This window comes from Podarcis vaucheri (assembly GCF_965113315.1).
Source record: "Podarcis vaucheri genome assembly, chromosome: 3".
In the NCBI taxonomy this organism is placed as follows: Eukaryota; Metazoa; Chordata; class Lepidosauria; order Squamata; family Lacertidae; genus Podarcis; species Podarcis vaucheri.
In genome coordinates, this window is record NC_138761.1 from 68,538,841 (window position 1) to 68,562,683 (window position 23,843).

Consider the following 23,843-nt stretch of genomic DNA (forward strand, 5'->3'; position numbering starts at 1 on the left):
TCTCTATTTTTCCTTGCTACAGGTACGTTCAGTGCTGCAAAAGTCTACACAAATTTTCCCCAACACACAAATGCATGCAGAATCTACTGGTCTATGAACATGGAACTTTTTATAAATGCAAAGTATTGTTAACAGCGTATAATAAAGACCTCCATGAGGAAATATGATACATGCAAATATAGATATTCTTTTCCCTTCCTGAATCAAGTTTCAGTTGAGCTAGGAGATTTCTAGGACAATTTCCACTACAATGCACCATTTTTCACATGGGGCATTCTAAAACTGCCCCTGAAGGACTTTCAAACTGCCAAGATGCTTCAAATAGCCTGGAAAAAAAATCTGCAGGTTGTTCCCAATCAGTGTCATCTAGAGGAAATGCAAGCATGGTAGGATCATTGTGTCCCTAATGGAACAAATTGTTAGCAGGAGATTGCTGTAGGCTAGCTTATTACTGGACAAGTAAAGAGATAAAGAAGGGGGTCGGAGGAAAGAGAGCTACAACTGCTATAAATGGAGGAAAACTCCAGCAGGAGAAGGAGAATTCTGAGGACCAAAAGTGAGACAGAATCTAAAGCAATTTCCCTATTGACTTGGCTGTAGAGGAGCCCTTGACAATCTCCCATGAAGCTGTTGTGTGCCACAGGGAACCCTGGGCTTTGTCCTAGGGTACACACTCAATTCCTGCAGGGCACTGGTAAGCTCTGTTGAACTTCAGTGTTGCCCATATAAACTACATGTGCTCTAGAAGACACCAAACATCCCCCTAACTTCTCAGATTACAGGGCAATATAAGTTGTGAACAGAGCCAGCTGTCTTTCAGGGAGGCTTGTCTACACTATTACTGATTTCACTGAGGAACCCTAGATACACTTTCAAGAAGCCCCAGAGTCTCATGAAAAAAAGCAAGCAAAAATAAAGCAGCCCATCAAATAAAAGCAAAATTAAAATCAAATGTATGAAAAAGTTGGAGATATTATGGTCAAAGGGATACTTATTTTCATAATTACAATTCCTGCAATAAAATTAAGCAACCGATCAATTGTTTTAGCACAAATCAAATCGCTGTAGAAATACTGGAATAGAGTTTTGTAATTGATTGGAGAACTGCATTACACATTTCAGATAAGTGTATATTTCAAAGGATAGCATAGAGAGAGAGTGTGTGTGTGTAAAAGAGAGGCTGGTCACTTTGAGGCATAGACCAGTTACGTAATACCTCTGTGCAATATTTTGGTAATGACCCCAAGTACGAATCTTTGTGCTGGAGGGCAAATGGATGGGCTCCTTCCCTCACCTGGCTGGTAGTGAGAAGGACAATAGCCAGTGTTGGTAAGAAGCAGGCTGCAGGCAGAAGCCTGAGAAGGGAGAGCAATGCTGGATTTCTGCTGTGATGATGGGAGAAGCAAGACCTTCTGTGGTGTTAACGCTGTGAGACCCTCCATTGTAGCCTCAGCTTATATATATGTGTGTAAATAAGCCATGTATTATAAAGACATCACAGTCTTCATTGCCTCTCATTACAAGGACACTGAACCCTGGTGTAAGCACCTGGAACCCCTGGAATTGCACACCACTTGGAGACTGGGGTGGCAGACAACAATATATACATGCAAAAATGTAGTCTATGCAAACATTTTATCCTGTTCTGTCTACCAAAGAATCAGCTTATATAAAGGCAACAAAACAACATCAAAGACAATAAAAATACACATACAGGTCAAACATTTAAAAATTCCCCGCAAACAGAAGACATAAAATCCCTTCAAAAACACTCCGAACAAGCATGTCTCCTACTAGTGACTGTGAAGTACTAGAAGGGTCAATCTAAGGAAAATATCAGAGGTGAGTTGATTCCACAGGGTAAGAAGCACTAGAGAAAAAGGCCCTGCAAGGATTCCCCCCCCCAACCAAACCTCCTGAACAAAGGAGACTCTAAGAAAACATTCAAATTTTTAAAGGAATACATACTCTGGTTTGCTCCAGGGAGCCAGTAGGCCATTCTTCCTCCCATCATCGGGTATTCAGCTGTAAATTTTAGCAGGCCAAAACTCAGATGAGAGTTTGAGAGAAATAGAATTTTGCTAGGCAGTGCATTTTTAAAGAAATATTTATTAAAGACCTGGATGCTGCTTTAGCTGCATTACCCCATTAAGTTTTCAAAAATTATTTTTGGGGGTGGATGAAGGGTATGAGAAATAAAGCATTATGTAGTGGGAGATGCATAACTTTTTGTGGCCATGGGGATGTGGGCTTATATCACCCAGAAGACTGGAACCCTAGATTTGCTGCCTAGGGCTGCTGCAATGTAATGCTATCCAAAGGTTAGCCACGGTTTAGCAATCAGGAGCAGGTTATGGTACTGCACCCCCCCCAGCCCTCTTCTTTTAGACCGTATCAATTCTTTTGTCCTGCCTGAACCCTGGTTTGGCATTACATATGACCTTTGCTGGCCATGGCTAAGGTTTCTTTGAAACACTGGTTTGGAATCTCCAATACACTTCCAGTCTTTACATCCCAGTTTGCATTTGGTTATTGTTATGACAGTACCAGCTAGGAACAATATGAGGAATAACAGCAGAAATGACTGAGGCAAATTAATCAGGTTAAAGAAATCTCCCAGTTACTACAATCCTAAAACAATTATTATGTTATGTTATTAGCTGAATCTACAATTTTTAATTTTAAAGAGTTAGCTTGTAACATTTCTTTCTTTCTAAAAGGTGGGGTTTTTTTATAACTGCTTGTGACATTTGCCAACCATTCAAGGCTGTGGTTTATTTCTACTGAAGATTCCCCTGCCATTAAAAGATAGTCATTTTAAAAATTATTTCATGTAATAAGACTATATGACAGAAGAAGAAGGAAAAACATAAAACATAATAAAATTCATGGTGATCACAATCCCTCTTCGCTTATAGTGATCAGGAATTGATTTTATTAAACAGTATTCTGTTATGATGAGAAACCAAAGCAAACGTTTCTTCCATCAAAGCACCACTATTATTTAGGCATATTTGAAACACAGGATTGGCAGCTCCCTTAGGAGATGGTGACGGATGTTCGGGGAGGGATGGACCAGGTAATAAGGGGAAAGGAAAATTAACATATAGGAAGGTAGTGACAGCACCACTTTCAGTGTGTGAATCTATTTATTAATATTTTTTCATAGCACATCTATGTCTCTCAGGGATTTCCTTAACATCAACTTCATTAGTTAGGAAGGCAGCAATCCATAACCAATTTTCTTTTCATGTTGTGCTTGTTCACGTATTAAACCAGCCCCTTTGTTAAAAACATTTGCAATTAATCCCTCAAACAAAAGAAATGCAAATCTTACAGTCTCCCTAACCAAAACCCACCAACTCAAGGCCCTGATCGCCACCTATTATACACTAAAATGAATTGAAATTCCCACTTTGAGCCTAACCTAATTTTCTACTGATAATAGGCATGGATTCCCAGAAGCACTCCATGCATCTTAATAGTAACATCCTAATTTCCTTTCCTGGTAAATGTTTTAAATAAGATTTTAGCACCAAAGGAAATTAACCTTTAAATTAATTGTAATTATAAAATGCCACCGCTGATTTTGTCTTCAGCCTAATTGCTTGCTATTATTTAAAAAAGCAGCTGCACCTCAGCTGAGCTTTAAGTTTAGGTTTCTCACAGTTACACCTTGTCAACAAATCAAGGTGTCTGCTTATGTCTGTGACCAGGCTGGTCTATTTGTGGCTCTGCAAACATTAGGATGGACAGAGCAATCTTAATTCACAGGATAGGTGGGTGCCTCTGCTGGCAGAAAGGTCTGCAGGTGGAACACCCATGCTTGCTAAGGAAGCCTCTGCTGTGCCCATGGAAAGCTCCACAGGCAAGTATCTACCACTGACAGCAATTGGCATTCAGCACTCCTGAAACAGAGCACTCTGAGCTGAGGCAGGGGGATGAGGTAGAGGTAGCCCTGGATCCACTAGATCTCTGCTTCCTTCACAAGCATCTACTGTGTACTCGGGTTCAGGGACCATAGGGTCCAACTGCTTCCTGCTTCTGCTTGCTCTCCTGGCACTTCCAGACAGTCACCATTTTCAGGTGGCGTGCAAACACATGCCAGCGAATTCAGGCTGCACAACGTGAGCTGATTGGGAGGTCTTGTGCAATGAACCCGCTTACCCAAATGATGGCTTTTTGCAATAAGGAAAGTGATATAATATACTGGGCAGTGTGGCATAACACTTGCTTTCACGCAATGTCATCTAATCCACCCTGCAAAGATTTATGAGCATTCGTGAACACCAAAAGCCATCTAATCTACCTGCAAGCAAATCAGAATGAATGCTCGATAAATAGCTTGTCTGGAAGCACCCTTCCTCCCGCGCCCTTACTCCCACCCCCATTCCATGCAGATGAGACCTACCCCATAACTAGCAGCAGTGACTGGGATGCTCCTGAATGTTCCTCCATGGGGTTGTTAACCTACTTGTTTTAGTCAGGTTCCTGTATTCTTGTAGATGCCATAGGGGACATGAAACTTGCTACCCTTGCTGTTTGTTGAGGCACTGTCCAAGACACAGGGGACCTGTGGGAGTGCTAACTCCACTTATATGTTTTCCCCTTTCTGGATCCTCCATCTGAGTGCAATGAAGTTGCTACTCTCTCTCCTGCCCCCTGTTACTAGGCACCCCTATGCCAGACTGGCATGGGACTGTAAGGCTGGATCTAGAGCTTGATGGGCTAGGGGCAATAACTCTCTTCTGATTTTGCTCAGTCAGACACATGGATAGGCATATCAGGGAGCACAAGTGGAATGAAGGCTGCTGCAAGGGTGCTATGAGTTGAGGATGTGGGAGAAAATGGAGATGGGTAATGTTACCTGCTGGGATCCTACCTAGTTGTGTCACCCTATTAGGCAAGATATCAGGGCAGGGTTCCATTGGTCACAAGGGCTACCAGGAATGGACCAAAAGGGGTGGGCATTGGTCTGTGTGGTGTTCCAATTGGCTCAGGTGTGTCTGGGGTTTGGTGTTATACCTTGGCTTTGAGCCATGTATTCCCTGCATTGAAACCATGGCCTCTTCTATCCAACCAGGACTCATCTTGTAGCTTCTGCACTCCTGGGGTTGAGGCTGAGGGCAGCAGAAAGATAGGATACTCTAGGAGGTGTCTGGTGCCTGCTGCTGTGGCTGAGTTGTTAGGGAGCTGTTCTGTGGAGCCTGCAGTGTAAGTTTGAGGCACCATGACATTTTTTTTAAAGCCAGGCATGCAAGAGAAGAATTGAGCCATATTTTCCCTTTTCCCTTGCTGGGGCTTGAACTCTCATGCTTCCCAACCCTGGGACCTATAGAGTGAGCCACTGAAGGCTGTGTGTGTTGTGCTCATAAAAATGTATATGAGAGGAACATAAATGGATTTGAACCCTTGTCTATAGAGATGGAGATTGCCTAGCAGTAGCAGGGTCATTGTTGGCTAAGCCACTGGGGCTGATGGTGTGAGGTTGCTTCAGCATCATCTTGTATGCTGTATAGTGATGCAATGAACTGCAGTGTGTTTTTCCCCATTGCCAACAGTTTGCCGGCTCCTGCCACGTGTGGGTAGCATGTGGGTGCTATAGATGACACCATTTCCAACTGGAGGGCTTTGGCAGTGTTCTTTTGGACACTGGGGTTATATCTGTCATTTTTATGCTGTTTTGAATTTTCCAGTTGTGGGTTTCTTACCCTCCCTTCCCCACCTGGACTTAGTAAACAAGAGATATGTTGGCTGTAGCAGCAGTATATCTCCAGACCTGAGGTTATGTGAGTATAGGATTGCTCCGATAACCTTTCTCATTTTCCCCCAACATCATGATTTCTTATTAAAGGCTTGCTGAACTGCTGGGGAAAAATTCAAGCTTTTGAAATTGTGTTAGAGCTTCAAATACATGCATACATTTGGTTTGGTTTTTCTGTGCCTCAAGGAACCATTTATAGGACCAAAACAATGTAAGCGATAGTAATCTCAGAGCATTCTAGTTTGTTAGGCTGCAAATTCTGCATGATCTTGAATTATTCTGGCCACATAAAAGGATCCCTGAGGAGAAGGGAGGGAGGAAATGCATACAAAACAGGAACATGGATCCATATAACAAACTACTCCCCTGACAATGCAATGTTTGCTGTCTATTTCTGTATCTCTCTTTTGCATCCTAGTTTTGCAGCTTTTAAAGAAAGAGTCCAGTGTTCAACTGTTTATTTTTCAGCTATGTCCTACTGGCTGGCTGACTGAGTGGGGCATTTAGCACTGACATTGTATAAAAGTCTGGAATACCAACTACGGAGTAGATCAAAGACTCAGAAGAAGTGTGAAGGGAAAAGCCTAAGTAAATGTATATACACCATTGTATAAACACAAGCAGCCCTATAGAGACAACTGATCCAGAGTCTGGGAGAAAGGAGCAGGCTCAAAGCAGCAAGCTCCATCTCTTACTTTACTTGGGTTCAGAAGAATGTGAGAACACACAGGCAGTGTACAGACAAATCAACTGCTCATGAGCTTGTCTCCTATCACTGGGGACCCTGCTGTATACCCAATCTCTCATATAATTTGTGTGGGCGTATTATTTTCATGTACTCCCCTTCAACCAGCTTTCAGGGCAGCATACAAAAAGTTTAAATCACAATCAAACAAATTAAAACAAGAATGTAAAAATACCACAACATAAAACAGCAGTATAAAACCAGTCTGCAACCCCCCCCCAAAAAAACGAACAGCATAAAAACAAAGGATAGAAATTAAGGGTGCTTTTCAGAAAGGTGCTCCTCACGCATGCAGTTTATTCCAACTACATGGTGTCATTGTCATTAAAATGTCATCCTGTATTTTCCCATGTTTAATCAAGATGAACCCTTTCCAGGAAAAATCCTGTAATAATAAAGCCTGTTGTCAATGTAGTTTGTGATAGCTCAATATTTATAATCCTAAACTGCCACCTGGAAGCTCTTTAAAAGCCTGGAAAAAATACAAAGGTCTTAGATGCCGCAATGCCATCATTCCACAGCTGGGGTGCCATTACTGAGAAGACCCTTTCCCCTGGAGCCACAGTTGTGCCTCATGAAGGGCTTTAAATAGCAAACCCAGCATTTTGAAAAGGTGAGTGTTCCTGTTCCACTGAACATGCATAAATTCAGAACAGAGCCTGCTGCCACATGCAATCACTGTCCCTGGATCAGTTGTCTGAAGGGGGTGTGATGTACAGCTATCAGTTACTGAAATTTAAAGACAGAAAATATAACATCTTTGCATCTTTAGTGCAACATTAGAATGCACTAGAACATGAGTAGCATAATATTTCAATCTTCAGTAAGTTAAAAAAAGATACTTGTTAAATTCTTATGTCAGATGTGCAACATGCATTAATGCGGAATAAACGACATTCCTAGGTCTGCACTAAAAGTCACTGACATGGATTAAAATGCATGCTTCACTATAAGGTGTGGCTTAAATGGCTGGAAGAAATCCACATTCTAACAACACTTTAACCCAATCTAGTATGGATTCCCAAGAAATATTGAGCATCCACATTAACAGATATTGGTATTTAGTGTCCTGGAACATGTTCAGCAAGAAATCAGCAAGGCATGGATCAGCAAGTATGAACTAAACAAATCAGAAGGTTTAATGTTATATACCTTTCTGTCTGATTTACTACATCTGAAGCAAGTCCCACTGATTTTCACGGGACTTCCTCTCCAGTAAGTGAATTTAGGCTGGCAGTGTTCAACCAGCTCCTAATCACGTTACTCTGAAATACTACGACTACTTTTTTAATTTATACCACACCCATCTGGCTGGGTTTCCCTAGCTACTCTGGGTGGTTCACAGCAGAATAGTAAAAAGATGATAAAACATCAAACATTAAAAACTTCCCTAAACAGGGGTGCCTTCAAATGTCTTCTAAAAGTCAGATAGTTGTTTATTTCCTTGACATCTGATGGGAGGGTGTTCCACAGGGCGGTGCCACTACCGAGAAGGACCTCTGCCTGGTTCTAATAAGATTTATTTCCAAGAAAGTATATATAGAATTGAGGCATTAAGGTATACTCCTACAAATGGAATCCTCATAACAGAGGGTCCTGGTTGCGTGCAGGACCCAAGAGCTCACCTGACAGGGTTAAAATGGAGGGAAGGAGCAAGGAGTCCTGGCCATTCCCCTGGGATCATGCCAGGTGATTTTAGCCAATAGTCAGTGGGCGACGTGATCCCAGGGGCTTTAAAAACAGCAGTGTGACTCAAGGAGGGGTACTTGCTTCGCACTGTTGAACACCCGCCCGCCGTCCTTAGTTTAGGTAGAGTCGCTTGACCTTGCTTTGGTTGGGTCACCTGTTTTGGAACAGGGGCTGGGTAGGAATTTTCCCATTTGGCAGATTGGCTTTAGCCATTTGGTTTTCGCCTACCCCTTAGCAAATCGTCACAACTTGTAAGGTGGCGGTTACGCATTGGCTCAGTTGGACTGTGGGGAGGGGAGGTGCGGCCATCACCTGCCCCTCCAGGAATTGGGTATTCCGTTAAAGGAATCTGGGGGTCCTGGATCTCGCCCGAAGTCCGCTTGAGGGGCTAGAGCCATGCCAGGACCACAGGAACCCCGGGGTGAGCTTAGGTTGGTCCTCATCGACCTAGCTTCCTCATTTGGTTTACTCCATTGGACGATCACCCTGAGAGGTAGAGTCAGTTATAGTGGGGGAGTCAATGCCTAAGCCATTACTGCTCACGTGATTGTATTTCAAAAAAGTTGTGGCCAAAATTTGCCCAAAAACGTAAACTAATATAAGTGTCAGTGTGTATTTATTTTGGGGGTGGGTCTTGGGGCCTCGAGACGCAAACACTTACCTGGGAATAAGCCCAACTGAACTCAGTAGATAGACCTTTCTTTATAAATATATTAATTTATTATTAAATTAATATTTGATTATTGACTACTTTTATTAAGGTCCTTCAACACAACAGTCACAAGGTGAAGTATTCCTCAAGATCTGATTTCATAGCAGAAAAGGAGGATAGAAGTCACACAAAGCGCAGATCATGTTTTCTAATCGTAATTGTGGCATTAATAGTTCAGCCATTTTTTGGTGTTTGCTTCAAATAAAACAAGGAGAAGAAAGCAAGGGAGGTGATGCAGAGTAAGAAGCAGTAATGCAAAATACTGAAATGCAACAAAAACTCTGCATTGGATTCTCCCTTCCTGACCCCCGCTTTAAGCCAAATATTGCTGCTTGGGGGAAGCCAGTGTGTACATCCAAAGATGGAGTCATGAACATTGAAAGAAGACATTGCTCTTATGAGCTAAGATGGCATTTCCATGGCCAATCACACTGTGCAGTGTCTTCTGAATGCCCGGTTTGCATCAGCCCTTCTTCCTCAGGCAGAGTAGAGCCCGGAGGGAAAGAATTCAGTGAAATAGTAAGTCTCTTCTTTTAATTTCATGTAACCTACAAATCCCACAAGGCTGCTGTTTTATTGATGACCCTCGAGAGCTTTTCACTAAGTAACTAAATATTTAATGATGTTTTCAAAAAAACATATTGAATTGTTGGAAATTCCTGACATAAAGCTTGTACTAGAGGAGTCAAATTGCTAGAGAGTTTAAACTGATTAAATGAATATTTCAAAGTAATAGAATTACTGTGCAATTTTAAGAAAATGTAGCTCTAATAAGATTTCCAAAAACACACACACACAAACAAGATGCTTGGGAAAGATTATATCCCACCCAGGAAAGATAGGTGTTGACATTTTAGTGGTTTTAAATTGCTGCAGCTAATAACGCCAATGACTTTAGGAAGACAAATGCTTTACGATATCAATATCTGCAGAGAGTGATGCAGAGAGAAAGGGACTGGGGCAACACAGACCTTTGGTTTCCTATTCCCTTAATGGGTCTCTTATCTCTACCCCATTATTACGTCCACAGAATTTCTCATAGAGATTTATATCCTATTTTGATACCTTGGCTCACCTTTGCTATTTTCCATCCACTTTCCATGACCCTCCCTTCTGTGCATCTACTCAATTGAATCCTAACCCTTGAAATAGAACCTGTGTCCTGTGGCTACCAGGCCTCCACATTTGCCCCATGGCATGTTTTGGCCTAAAACATGCCTGCCTGTCCATCTCATGACATCATCTGACACCAGGCATGGGATTGGGATGGGTCAGCCCACAGGACCATGCAAAAAGGAATAAGTTGGGGTGCGCTCTCAGTCCACTCCTGAGTATTTCCAGTTGATCCAGTGCTTTTTGAATTTGGCAGCCTTTTCCATGGCCCTGTCAAAGTGGGCCATGGAAGGTGGGGCAGTTATGGATCCAGCCCACTAGCTGGATCAAATTTCCCACTGCTGCCTTAAAACTTACAGTTGCTATTGCATTTTTTAGTTTTGGCTCATGTAGCTTTTGTTCTACCCAAGTGTTCACCCAAGAATCTCAGGTTTCCACAAACACTTCCTAGTGAGATTCAGGGGATTGCTTGGAAAGAGTAGCCCTTAAAATGATAATTTAAGTGCTAGACCTGTATATTGAAGTTGCAGAATTTGTGATTACCTGGTGGGAATAGGAATTTCCCTAACCTGCTATGTAAAATAAATAAAAAGTTCCCTTAGAAGTTCTATAGCAGGTGTGGCTAACCTGTAATCCTGTTGTTGGATTCTAATTCTCACCAGACCCAGAAAAGGTGGTCAGTGATGATGGGAGCTATAGCTCAACAATATCTGGAGGGCCACAAATTAGCCATGGGATGTAAACTTTTTGAACAAGCACAGACCACTGTATTTAATGTACTATTTGGGTATGTTCTGGACACCAGGAGCTCCACATCATCAAATTTTTATAGGAAAATGAAGGTAACCAAGAGATTGAAACTGGCAAACATCATTCTCATGGCAGACATGCAGGATGGTGTCCAGACAAGTCATACCCCTGATCAGTAGATCTATTGAAATATTATCCATATGGATAGCAATAATTGAAAGCATGTTGATTACTTGCCCTACACCTTTAAGACAGGTCAGGACGTAAACAACTGAACAGACAGGCAAATCAATTCAGACTGCACACACTGGCATATTCTCTGATCATTAAAACATGATGTTTTATGTCAGACTCTGAACTACTGTTGAGAGTGAATTTCCTCATAGCAAACCCTAGGCTGCATGTAAAATGTGAGAGAGGAAAAGAGCAGCCTTAAGCAGTGGTGTAGTGATAAATTTTGAAGTTCAGGAATACATCATGAAAGCTTCTCCTCATAGCCATATTCTAAGGAAAGTCTAAAAATGAAGTTGGATGTGTTATTCCCTTATCATACACAGAGAAAGCAGCTACAGTACATAACACAATATCTAACTTATTGGGATGAGATGTCTGCAATCCTATGCATTGGGTTTTTTTTTTAATAAGCTCAACTGAATCTAGTGATGCTTACTTCTGACTGCACAATGCATTGAACTTCAACAAAACATCTTCAGCCAGCTAAAATGCAATCTTTTAAATTTTAATTTCAAATCCAAACAACCTTGTAAAGAAGTGTTGCTGTTTAAACTGCTAGCAGGAAGTAGGGTTCCCATCAAAAAGAAAGAAGCACCCAGACTTGGCTTGTCCATTTTCTTTATTCTCTGGCTTCCTCTACTCTTATTTGTCACAAACAAACTTGAAAGCCCCATTATTACCTCACTGACTCCAGAGCAAGTAGGACCCATGGATTACCATGGTGCTCTGGCAGATAATGCCAACACATCTAGACACTTTCCTGCATTGCTTTTCTATCACCCCTCTGGCCATAAGATATGCATGTATTCTGTTCCCAAATTTCATGCATTTTCCTTTAATCTCACTTTTTTATTTTAAAGACAACAGGGAAAGAATTTTGGTTTGATAATGAGAAAACCACATGTGGTTAAATCCAGCTAGTTCCTAAATTTCTCCTGCTGAAATTAGTGCAATTTCAGAGTGTTGAACTACACATGTGGTTACTGAAATATTCTAAACTGAATTTTTATGTATTCAGAATATAGCTAGATGACCTCTTCAACAGACTGCTGCTGAAAATGGCAGTTCCATGGCAGTTCCACCCCTGTGCTTTTCCTACAACATTTAGGAATACTTATCTGTATCATGACATCATTACATTGTGCTCCACATACATGGCTGCTTCTGGCAGAGGTTGGGAAACAACACAGGTAAAGGGGTGTATAAATATTGGGGAGGGGGAGAGAACATGGAACTTCCTCTTTCTTGACCCCTGTGTGATTGGCCACGTTTGGAGATCACAGTAAACCAGCTCATGAAGTTGCTGAACTACAACTCCTATCATCCATGATCATTGGGTATGCTTACTAGGGCTGATGGGAGTTGTAGTTCAGGAACATCTAGAGGGCCAAAGGTTCTCCACTCCTGGTTTACCATACACAAGCCAACCCATTTGTGCTGCAGAGAAGCAAACCATAATCACTGGCTTGGTGTTGTGTCTGAAAGAGGGGATGTGCTTTGTTTCACTCCACAGACATAAGCCAAGGTTTGTTTGGGAGTTACTGATCATCATATGTTTGAATTAAATGAATCACAATATCTGGTTCAGACATAAGCAAGGGGTTGCAGTTTGTTCCTCCCCAGCATGCGTTTGCTAGACTGACACAAATATTATCGGAAAGGAGTGAGTAAACTGTTCTTAATAGGAAGTGTATTTTTTGTTTCTCTGGTGGCTATGTTTTTGTCTGGCTATATTTACATTTATTTATAAAGTTTGTCTATTGATATACGCTCAGATATACAGGAGAAACTGGTCAGTGAAAATGCAAATAAAGATTAATTGTTTGATATTGATAGCAAACTGAACCAAAGCAATAGAAGTGATTAGGTAAAAAGCAAGATTATAGGAATATAAGCTAAAGTTACTGCATTATGTTTATGTACTTCATTCCACTCAACAGGGTTTTTCAGACAGAACAAACCAGGAGAAACTCCAAGCATTTAACCCCTTTCCTTGACTATTTTTGATTGGAAGAAACATGAACTAACAAGTTTGAAATGAAACTGTTGCATTCTATTCTTGCCAAAACTGTTACAACAAATCTGAATAGTCACCTTACAAGAACTTTACCCACACATTAGTAGGGCAAGAATTAAGATGGGTGAGAAGCAAGAAACATGATCTTTGTGAAGTATTTTTAGAGGAAGTTTTGTTTTGTAGTGTTTCATTTCAGAAAGTAATTATTTTCTGTAGCTGCATTTTACCATTTCCACCATTTGCTCCGAACTGTCATGGCCTAAGTTCAAATATTCTACCCCCTGCCCCAACCCATTTCTCATTTTACAGTATGACAAAGTATTCAGAATGATATTGGAGTGGGATGGATGAGTGAGATGGATGATATAAAAATAGTTTCAACTGGCATGTAATAAACCTTTCTTACTTACAGCTGTCCTCTTCTTCGGTGATACATTTCACAACATAACAGGCGTAGATGAATCCTGCCAGCTTAAACAAAAGGGAACAGAATTAAATATACAGTAAAAGTGGCTGGAGTTCTCAACAATGGTGTGCGCTTATAAGACAAAAACAATCTTCCCTGCATTTATTTATTTTTTCTATGAAAATTGCAATACTTTAACATAATTATACGTTTGGCACAGTGATAAATATCCATAATGGCTGCACTGGTGTACTGCGATGCTGGAAAATTCTTTTAAGAATTCACTCATTTTCCCCCTTTCACTCAGAAATGAAATTCATATAGAAAATCAGTATACAATAATACCGCCCACTTTCCCAGTGAAGGCTTTTTCACATTGTAAAAAATGCACCCTAACAATATTATACTATCCACGACACTCCTGCGAGCCTGAATCCGGAGACAATAGCATCATAGCCACGTGCATATAATGAATGAGTGAATGGCCTCGTTGTGTTGAGATCTGCCCCATCTTTTTATAAATATCTGCATGGCTGCATATTCCAGAAAAGAAGGGGGGCGGAGGAAATGCCAAGCTGCCAAAGAATCTTAATAAAAAACCCACAACAAAACATTAAAGTGGCAAAGGAAAAACAATACTGCTGAATGAGCAAAGTCTTGGGCCAGCCACCCAACTCAGCAGTGTCAGCCTCTCTGCCATTTGTAAAATGCTGATAATAGGGTTACCGAAATGAAGAGTGTGAATTGCTTTGAATACTTAAAAATGTTTGTTTAAGAAAGAACTATAAACCACTTAATTAAAAGAACCCTCTAAGAAGTATACATACAACAATTATCAACAGTAAACATAAAATCGGCAGACATTAAAAACAAGTATACATAACAAAATTTTGTGCATGAATAGGCTAGCTGAAACAAAGAAGATGCTGCCACAATAAATTACCAACAGATGCAGAACAAACATCATATGGCACTTCACCAAGTGCAAGATCCACAGGTAGAAGCAGTTGGCTAGGCATGTATGGGGCAAGTAAGCTTGTCTTAAGCTGGATATACTAACAGTAAAACTTTGAAACTGCCCAGAAACAAATTAGCAGTCACTACAGATTATTGAGCAGAGGTGTAACATACATAATATTCATTAGGTTCTATAGTCGAGGAATATATGTTCACTGAAGAATAAAAAAGCAACATCTAAAATCTTGAAGTTCTCCAAATGCTGAAGAAATTGGGCTGTGTGGCTCATCATTAGTAGTATCAAGGAATTTCAAATAGAAGCCTGTGACAGTTGCTCCAGCACATTCCTTTTGGGAATCGTGCCAAAGGGAGGTACTGGTAGTCACCCTGGTGTCTTCCAGTTGCTGGGGACTCCAGTCCCCATCATTCCTGACTATAGGCTGGAGATGATGGGAGCTGGAGTTCAAAGCTTCTAGAGAGCACCATGTTGGCTGTTTTGCACATGATCTGACCCAGCCAGATGGGCGGGGTATAAATTATTATTATGATTATTATGATTTTTATGATCATTATTGTAGGCTATCAATGCAGTGGAGTGTGAGAAAACCTTCAGGCTCACAATCTCCTCCTCCTTGTGTAGATGGACAACCAAGGCTATGTGCAAACATTTCCCAAGTGCTGGTAAAAAGTAAGGGGTGAAATTAAGAGCTGCTGTTTTCTCACCCAACAAAATTTGGTAGAATTATATGATTCTGCTTCACATATTGCATCAGGGAAAATTGTTCCTTATAAATCAACGGCCATTTTGATCTTTCCTTTGATATTACTGAGATCAGAAGAACTTCCTATCACTTGATTCTCTGCACCTGCATTTATTTCTACTAAAACTAGTACTACAGGATATGTTTTCTTCAACACTTTATAATGCTGACGACGATTCAAAGCTCAATAGGTCCTAAATGTTAAAATGGCGTGCTCTACAACCAGAGCTTCTATTCTCTTTGATGCTTGGAAGACTTCATATGAGCAAGGTGGTTGTGCAGACCAAGCTGTTCCTCACATCAGGATGGGACATCCCTGCTCTTTTGGAGCCCTGCATGGATATTGCAGCTACTAGCTAGGGCTGCTCATTTTAATGGTGTATGATAGCAGAGTCACATTTTGAACATAGTCACCAGCTGAGTTCTGTAGAACAGTACTTCCCAACCAGCATAAGGAGACTCACTGCTGTGGCTCAGCACAGCTTGTCAAGCATGCCTCAAAATAGATCCAATTATAATTGCTCACTGAAGCATCCTCTTCATTGCCATTTCTCAGCTGGTGATCAGCCCTAGATGGGTGTATAGAGGCTGGTCGGCAAAGCAATGGCACTTTCTGACCTTTTGGCCATTGCGCAGAAAATGTTCACATCTTTCTAACACAGCCATTGGCAAGAGTGCTAAATTAGCACAGTTGTGCAGTGAAAAGTGGTGGGAGACATCCCCAAGCTCACTAGGCTGAAAAATGTGAGAAATTCTGTTGTACAGTTTTAGGAATCATTTATTTATTATATTACCTGGCTTCAGCTAATACAGTGAGCACTTAGCAGACCTGAAATTTACCACAATTCCCATGCTAAAAAAAAGTGTGTTAAAAGGTGTATGATCACATCTGACAGGTAAAGATATCAGGCAATAGTAAAGAAAAGAATGGGAAGGAAATATAGTAAAAAACTAAAATGATGAGTCACATTTTCACAAACTCTGTACAGTATATGTTAGTTCATTAATAGCCAAAGAGTACACAACTTTAACATAATATGCATCTAAACAAGGATCAGGATTACACAAGGTCTCCACCTGCCTTGTATGTTAATATCCAAAATGGCTAGCATGAATAATTTATTCCAGTTCTTGGATGATGGAATTATTGATTCAATCACTTCTGAGGCATGAAATGCAATAGTACATTTGTGTTAGAGTAGGTTGTCTTGCTAAGATAAAACCTACTTTCAGAGATCTCTTCATGCCAATCTGATTACAGACACAACATTGCCATGAAGTAATTATTGTTCACTATCAATATGCCCACCAGATGGTGGGAACAGGTATGGAAATGTGGCTTAAAAATAGGTCAAAACTGAAGGCCAGTTTAGATGTGAAGACAGCAAACCCCTTTGTTCATGCCCAGCTCTGTCCAATCATGTATACATCAGGGGACAATTTTTAGAACAAAAGGGGCACATGGATGGGAATCCCAAATACTTCCTGCCTGCAGCTTATCTCACAATGCTCCTTAGATGAGCTTCAATAGCAGAAGTGGCTTCACCTTGTGGGAGTTGCTACGGAGGTGCTCTGCTTCACTGCAGTTGATCCACCCCCTTGAGCCTTCTGGTTACCCTTGTCTAAACTTTTTACAACTCTATAATATCATTTTTGAGGCGAGGCAACCAGAACTGTACACAGTATTCCTAATGTGGTTGCAGCACGTATTTGTATAGCAGCATGATGATATTGGCAGGGTGGCTTAAAGGGAATGCACAAGGCTCTGTGATCTGTTTGGATTCCTGACATTCGAAGTAAATAACAAACATGCATAGCAGGCAAGTATTTTTTTTTATAAAACCACACACTTCCCCTGTTCTGTTTCCTACCGCAGACTCACCCTCTCCTAAGGCATATGGCCAGAGTTTTGATCCCCTTGGCCGCAATCCAAATCTTCCCACAGGTGCTACTTTTTGTAAAGACCCAAATGACTCCCTCAAAAAAAGAAAATGGCACTACTTCTCATGAAAAAATGAACCTTTTCATGAGGGGGGGTTAGCTTCCAGGGGAAAAGCTGCAGGTTTCTCAGATACTATAATCTTCCCTTTCAGGTAGTGCCCATCTCATTTACACAAGTCCAAAAATGCAGACCTGCTGATATGTGGGACATTAAAAAATAGCATTTATGGTCCTGGTTGTATCTTACCTACAATTCTATGTTACATCAGAGCTAAATCCCACATTTATTTCACATCTGTCATGAGGCTCTGCTGGGAGGCTTTCACACTAGCAGGGATGAGAATTCACTGCAGGAGCTAACATGCACTGTAGCAAAGAACAGTGAAACCTTGTGTGATTGTCAGCAGGCCGTCTTTGCCTCATTGAGCTATTATAGCCTTTACTTAACGTGACCAAAAGTTGAAGGGCTGTTTAACCCACACATGTGCAAGTCCTGGCTCTTTGATTTATTTTTGCAAATCAATGGATCACACTTACAGCTCAACAGTCCCCAAAGTGGTCTAAAATTACAGGGATGAGGATGTTCTTATTAACAGAGTTTGCCACACGCCTGTTGCTAAAATGTCAAAAGTTAATATCTTCTTAACTAACCTTCGCCCACACACTGCATAGCAAATGTACTGTAGCACAAATTGTACATACCACTGATCTTTTAATTGTTTCCAGTTGCATCCCCTTAAGTATTGCAAAAACTCATTAAATAAATTTCAGGAGGCAATCTTACTGATTAACGACATACCTTTTTCAACTAGAATGCGTTCTCTTCTCTAAATATTAGGGCTAATGTAAGATGGGAGGTTTTTTATTACAAAACTAAAAATGAAGCCTAATAACAATTTTGAGGGTTGCAACTGGGGAATAAGGCTTGACTTTTATCTTTCTGGCTGTGACCCCACCCCTCTCTGGAAAGTTCTCTAATGATGTGGTTGTTGCATAGGCTGTGTGTGATCTTCCTTGCAGTTGCTGAGTGCAGGTTAACTCTTGCCTCCCCAGCTGCAGTCTCCAAGAAGATCAACCTGGGGGCGGGGAGCAAACACACATTTTTCAAGCAGAAGGGGGAAAGTGAGTGTGTGCATGTATGTGTGGTTGTCATGTGTACATGCATGCGTGTGTGGTTGCAGTGGGTTTAGGGTTGTGGTGTATGTGTCATGCTGACTACAGTTTCTCATTATTTAGGCAACCAAGCCCAAATATTTATTAATTCCTGTCTTACAAAGAACCCATCAAAGCAAAAATCATATTGAAGTTGCAGTTCAAAGGAAGAAGAAGCTCCAAACAAGTGGTAAGCAGCAAGTGAAATATTAAGAGAATTTTCATTAAATTTTCACTCTTACATTTTTTTACCAGTGAACAGTCTCCTATGTTCACATGGACGTTGGTTTCTGCTGGGATTTGCAGAGTCATGAAACAAACCCAGAAGTAGCTCACTGAGTGAGGTGGAGTCACTCCACTAGCTTCACGGCAGGTGGATCACCATTGTTGATTGGGAGACACAAAGTAGCAGGGAGGTTAGTCTGGTTCAAGTGCATGACAGGTGTGCTGGGTTGGCTCTGCTGGTGCATGTGCACCACACTGACCTCCTTGCTATATTGTCCCTCCCTCCTGGTAAGCAACACTGAACCACCTGCTAGGAGCTAGCATAGGGGTTCTGCTCCACCCAGCAAACCACTTCTGTACAGGCATCCCCAGTATTTAAACTTGATTTTTAAATCAAGTTTTGGTTAAAGTTCACATCTGCAACTCTGTTTTCTCTAATAATAGGTTCTTAGTTCACACATAGGGATAGGCATTCAGTTGCTTCCCAATAGTGTTTATGCATAGAAAGGAGAAGCAATGACAGGTCAGCTGTGTGTGTGTGAATCTGATACAACCAGATTTATAGTGTTTTCAATGAGGAAGTGTATTTCAGGAAAACAGACCTCAACTTTGTGTGTATGTGTATTATGCCACCAGCCTTGAGTTACCTTTTAGGTTCTGAGTCTGATTTTTTAAAAAGTCACCATTAGAAAGGAGATAATGAGTCTTTGGGGGATGATGGAGAGAAGGACCCTATCTCTGCCTTAAGAGAATTACCCTAAAGATAGAAATGCTGCCATGGAAACACTTCGGCCCTTTGAGAACTTTCCTGAAACCTCTGCTCCTTTTGTGGAGAAAGCAATGATTAGAAGAGCTGGAAGAAGGCATACTGCCTAGAGTCAATCCATAGCTCCCCAGGTTTGAGAGAATTCAGATGTTATGGAGATCAAGTAAAATAAAAACCTAACAGTGTGTACTCAAATACAAGTCTTATTGAATCCAGTGGGGCTTTCTTCCAGATGAGTTGGGGTTAGGATTGCAGCCTGGTCCAGAGGTATCACAAACCATTCAGATGCACTGAACAATTTCTCATTTTCTAATACATACATGCAAACATGCACACACACTTTACAAAGAGTTTTAGCTAATCTTAGCTACTTAGTACTTGTATGATATAATATGATGTATGATACATCTCTTTGCAAACATATGATTGTTGCCCCGTTTGTGGATCATTTATAGGTTTATACTTGTATACTGACCTGATGCACACCTTAAATGTGTGAAAAGTATCCCAGAAACAGTTCAAGAAGTGCCCTATGGCATCCATTCCCTTAAAACAACTCAGACTATGAACCAGAGTGCATATGCCACTGATAGTGAAGTCCTAATGGTTAAGCATCCCTTCTCCTACTGTTACTTCTCAAATTACTGAACAGAAACTCAGGAGGATAGCATGTTTAGGCTGTGTAAACACTCTACCTTTAAAACACATTTGCAGCACCTCCTGCCCAAAAAACTGCACAATTCTGGACACTGTAGTTTATTAAGGGTTACTGGGAATTGTAATTCTGTGAGGGGTAAACTACAATGTCTAGAGTTCATTGAGGGAAAGAATGTATGCAGCTTTAGTCAATGGTAGAAAAAACAACAGTTTTGTGACACTAAAGTGTAACACATTTATTGAGGAATAAGCCAGCAGTCGCCAATGTGGTGTCTGTGGGTGCAATGGCACCCTTGAGGTTTTCTTTGGTGTCCACAAAGCCTCTGAGCTCCTTCTCCCAATTTCTGCTGCTTCCCCATACAAGGTGATAAGGATGATGATCTTTTATGCCCTTTGAAAGTACATTGATAAGGATATAAGGATAAAATTGGAAGAATGAAACTCCTTTCCCCTTCCCCTTTACAACTTTTCAAGGCTCATCTTAATTCTTCTGGATTCAACGCCTATCCAGATCCTCTAGAAAACAAACTGTGTGTGTGTACTTTCCCCCTTTTTGTCTCTGATCTGGGTGAGGCAGGAGAGAAGTGATCAGAGGGGTGTTGGTGGCAGGTACAGAACTCACTAAGAAAATCCATGTAAGTCCATGGGCCCAAAAGGATAATGATTTCCGGTATAAACTTTCATGGACTAGAGCCCACTTTGCAATTAACACACTGACCCACTGTGAGTATGCATGCTCCCCCCACCCAATATAGATGGACAGTGTTCAGTATTCAAATGGCAAGGATCTGATGGGGATGGGCCAATTTCATGGAAACCCTCTTCAGGCACTCATTCCACATAATTATAGAGTTCTAGACCATATAGTGGGGGAGCCTATGTATATTCAAGAGGTTCCTCTTCAGACATCCCCCCTCAAACACATGAAGAGTGAGACACATTGGGATGTGACAGTACAGGTGGGGCCAGTTGTCACAGTTCCTTCCTCTCCATATGATTACAATTGTGTGGAGGGAACACCCAAAGAAAAAAAGCAAATGCAATAACTAGAAATTGATATTCTGTCCCACTTAGATTTATGCCATATAAACATTACACAATAAACTAATAGAAGATTATGAAAATCTGAAATAATGTTTCTTAAGCCATCTAATCTTACAGTGTTTTGGAAGCTAAAAGTTTTCTTGATTCTAGTCTATGAGTATACTTCTGGAGTTCCCAAGGTCATCAAGTGCTGTGATCATACTAAAGCAAAATCAATATTTATCAAAATACTGTCTCACTACTTCCCCTGACCCTCTTTATGGAGACAAATTGTTTTCATACACTGAGAACACCGTCGGATTTAGGGAGAGACTCTCCATGAAAGCACATAATTCTTATATATGCTCTTATTTCCTTTTAATACTCAAACAGTAGATTGATCATCAAAAGGAAGTAACTTTATTAAGCCAGACAGTCAAGTCCAAAGTATTGGGGCAAGGAAGAAAACAGAAGCTGAACAGACCACGGAGGTTAGATGAAGGAGGCGAGGAAGAGGAAGCTGTGAAAATGAAGATGAATGACTTGGAGAATCTGGAAGCAGAAACAGGCTTTTGCTTTCTGTGAAGATGAATAATGTTTATCTCCTTTAATAACCATTCTTTGATTCCACTTCAAGGAAAAAAGAAGCCCAACCAAAAATAAAACACCAAACTAAAAAGCACCACAAAACTATTCTATGGCTTTGTATTGAAGTGTACAGTAAGGCAGGGCATGGTGATAGTTTTTCTGTTTCTCATCATCTGCTTGTTAGTCTAGCAAAAGCACAGTGATGCTGCTTCTTTTGAAAACTCACATAATGACATGCTTGAGAAGACATGGAAGAACACAACAATCTCTGCAAGCAGTCACCTCAGCACTACTCTTCCATCTTTATAAAATGTGTGGTTTTCAATAATGTTTATACCTCGTCTCGAAGGGCCCACAAGTGAGCTTACAACAATGCAAGACACAATAAAACATAAATCAACGCATCCTTACAACCATTAAATATATAGACTTAAAGAACTGTAGATCACCTAGTCTAACTGCCTGTAGTGCCCAACACTAGAACCAGCTCAAACCAATGACCCAGAGATTAAGAGTCCCATGCTCTTACCATCTGAGCTATTCCTCAGGACACTCCCTGTTCTATGGGAAATCAGAATTGAAATGAGTCCTCTGAAAATGTTGGCAGGCAGTTTCCAAATACTCCCTGAACATTTGTTGTTCTGTATCTGTATTTGCAACATAATATAGGACTTCCCACGTGTCCACCTGGTTTGCAACTGTGAGAACAGGAAGCTTTACTAGAGGGGCCATTGTGGCCTGACCCAGCAGGCCTCTTATGTTCTTATGCCAACATGTTACAGTATCTAATACACAGCTACTGTTGGTACTCTGACACGGAGCAATGAACATTTAACAGTATTGGACAACCAGCATGAAGCAGTAGTTTTGACAATATCTGCCAGGTAGCAGTCGGTGCTTGACTGTATTTGACATGCAGAGTAATTATTTGAAAGCTGACATGTAGTATATGACAATACCTGATAAACGAGTTTCAATAAAATTTAGCAAATTTTAAATCAACTTCATTCATTCATACAGATTTTTTTTCAAATAAAAAAGGCAAGCTTTGTCATGTAGGGGTAATAATCCTTTAAGCAAAAGCAGATCTATAATGATGGAAATATGCTGAATTCTGAATTATGCAAAATTTTCATTTTTGGGACTGATGGGTTACCATGGAGAAAACACACTATACTGATTTTTTTCAGTACTAGAACAAAAGAGACAAGATATTATTCTATTAATATGAGTAGAATTAGATCAGTGTTAAGGGGATTTGGAAGTCACAATGCAATAACGATTGTTTTCTATCATTATCCTAGAGCTTCAAACCCACCCTCAGCACATGGATGGGTGAGGGGGATTGCGTCTAGTGACTCTGTCCCCTGAATGTTAAGTGGAAGTTATGAAATACAGTAGAGGGTGTGCACAAGGTCAGAGATCCCAAGCATGCATACAACAACATTCTCATATTCAGCTGAATGAATGGAGGTCAGGGACAACAGCCCTGCTTCCTCCTCAACATTTTCAATGTGACTTTCAAATGTGAGGACAGAGTTAATGTCACAGATCACTGTTAGATGAGGTAATGGTACTCAGTCTACAGGATGTTAGACATATCCTCTGCTGACACATTTTCATTTATGTTTGTATTTAAAACCTACAGAGGAGTCTGCACTTGCCCTCTTCCCTGAAGTCACTGGCAATACTACAGCTGGCCCTGTTATCCTATTTGGATGTTGCCTCCAGCACCCAAGCTTAGGTCTAAACCACAGGTCTTGGTCCTACACCTGATGCTCATGGGTTAATGCAGATATCTGCAAATGGAAAGGCTTTGTGTGTATAGCTGTCTGCATGAATGATTCAATGCAACCAGCACAAAAGCAGCTTCTTTGAAGATATCCATATAAACACATGGATATTTGGGGAGTGGCATCAGCTTCAATCTCAAAATAAGCTGATCAGGTCTGGGGCTGCTGTACTACTGGCTGGGAATTGGAACAGATTCTGGATACTGTGGAACCTGAGCCAGGGCCCTTGGGAATGCCTTAATTGAGACACGAGGAGTCAAATACCACCCACTCCCTGCTCAACCATGGGAGCAGGTTAGGTGGGAGGTCACAGAATAGAGGAGAAGCACTCATGTTAGGGCCAGGGAGTTGGTCATTTAATGATCCACACTCTTCAGGTGGGACTGTGTGTGGAGCTTGAGAGAGCTAGACTGTGTGAAGGGATTCAAATGGCCTCCATTCCAAGAAAATTGGCTTCCAGGTGGAAAAATCAAAATTAGAAACAGAACTGCTAGAACCCAAAACTAAGATTTTGTCAAAGATGTATAACTTGCTGTTGAAATGGAATACA

At 40.9% G+C, this 23,843-nt stretch overlaps 1 protein-coding gene and 1 long non-coding RNA gene across 8 annotated transcripts in view; one reads left to right on the forward strand and one right to left on the reverse strand.

Annotated features, from left to right (window-relative positions):
* Nucleotides 1–23,843, reverse strand: part of NKAIN2 (sodium/potassium transporting ATPase interacting 2) — a gene marked incomplete at its 3' end in the record, with an annotated part of 446,592 nt that overhangs the window by 12,510 nt on the left and 410,239 nt on the right. For 4 of the 6 annotated variants that reach the window (XM_082216183.1, XM_082216182.1, XM_082216178.1 and 1 more), the window contains 2 exons: nt 13,435–13,495; nt 1,969–2,025 (listed from right to left, as the gene is read on the reverse strand). In XM_082216183.1, coding sequence (XP_082072309.1) covers nt 1,969–2,025; nt 13,435–13,495 — 118 coding nt within the window. The remainder of the gene's footprint in view (nt 1–1,968; nt 2,026–13,434; nt 13,496–23,843) is intronic. The other 2 variants (XM_082216180.1, XM_082216181.1) reach the window with 1 other exon arrangement.
* The window catches only part of LOC309528598, a 66,388-nt gene that overhangs the window by 10,001 nt on the left and 32,544 nt on the right, over nt 1–23,843 (forward strand). Inside the window, exons 2-3 of one of the 2 annotated variants that reach the window (XR_014217822.1) lie at nt 18,326–18,431; nt 21,306–22,434. The exons of the other annotated variant lie outside the window; for it this stretch is intronic. This is a non-coding gene — a long non-coding RNA (uncharacterized lncRNA). Of the gene's footprint in view, nt 1–18,325; nt 18,432–21,305; nt 22,435–23,843 lie in introns of those variants that run through there. 2 annotated transcript variants of the gene reach the window in all.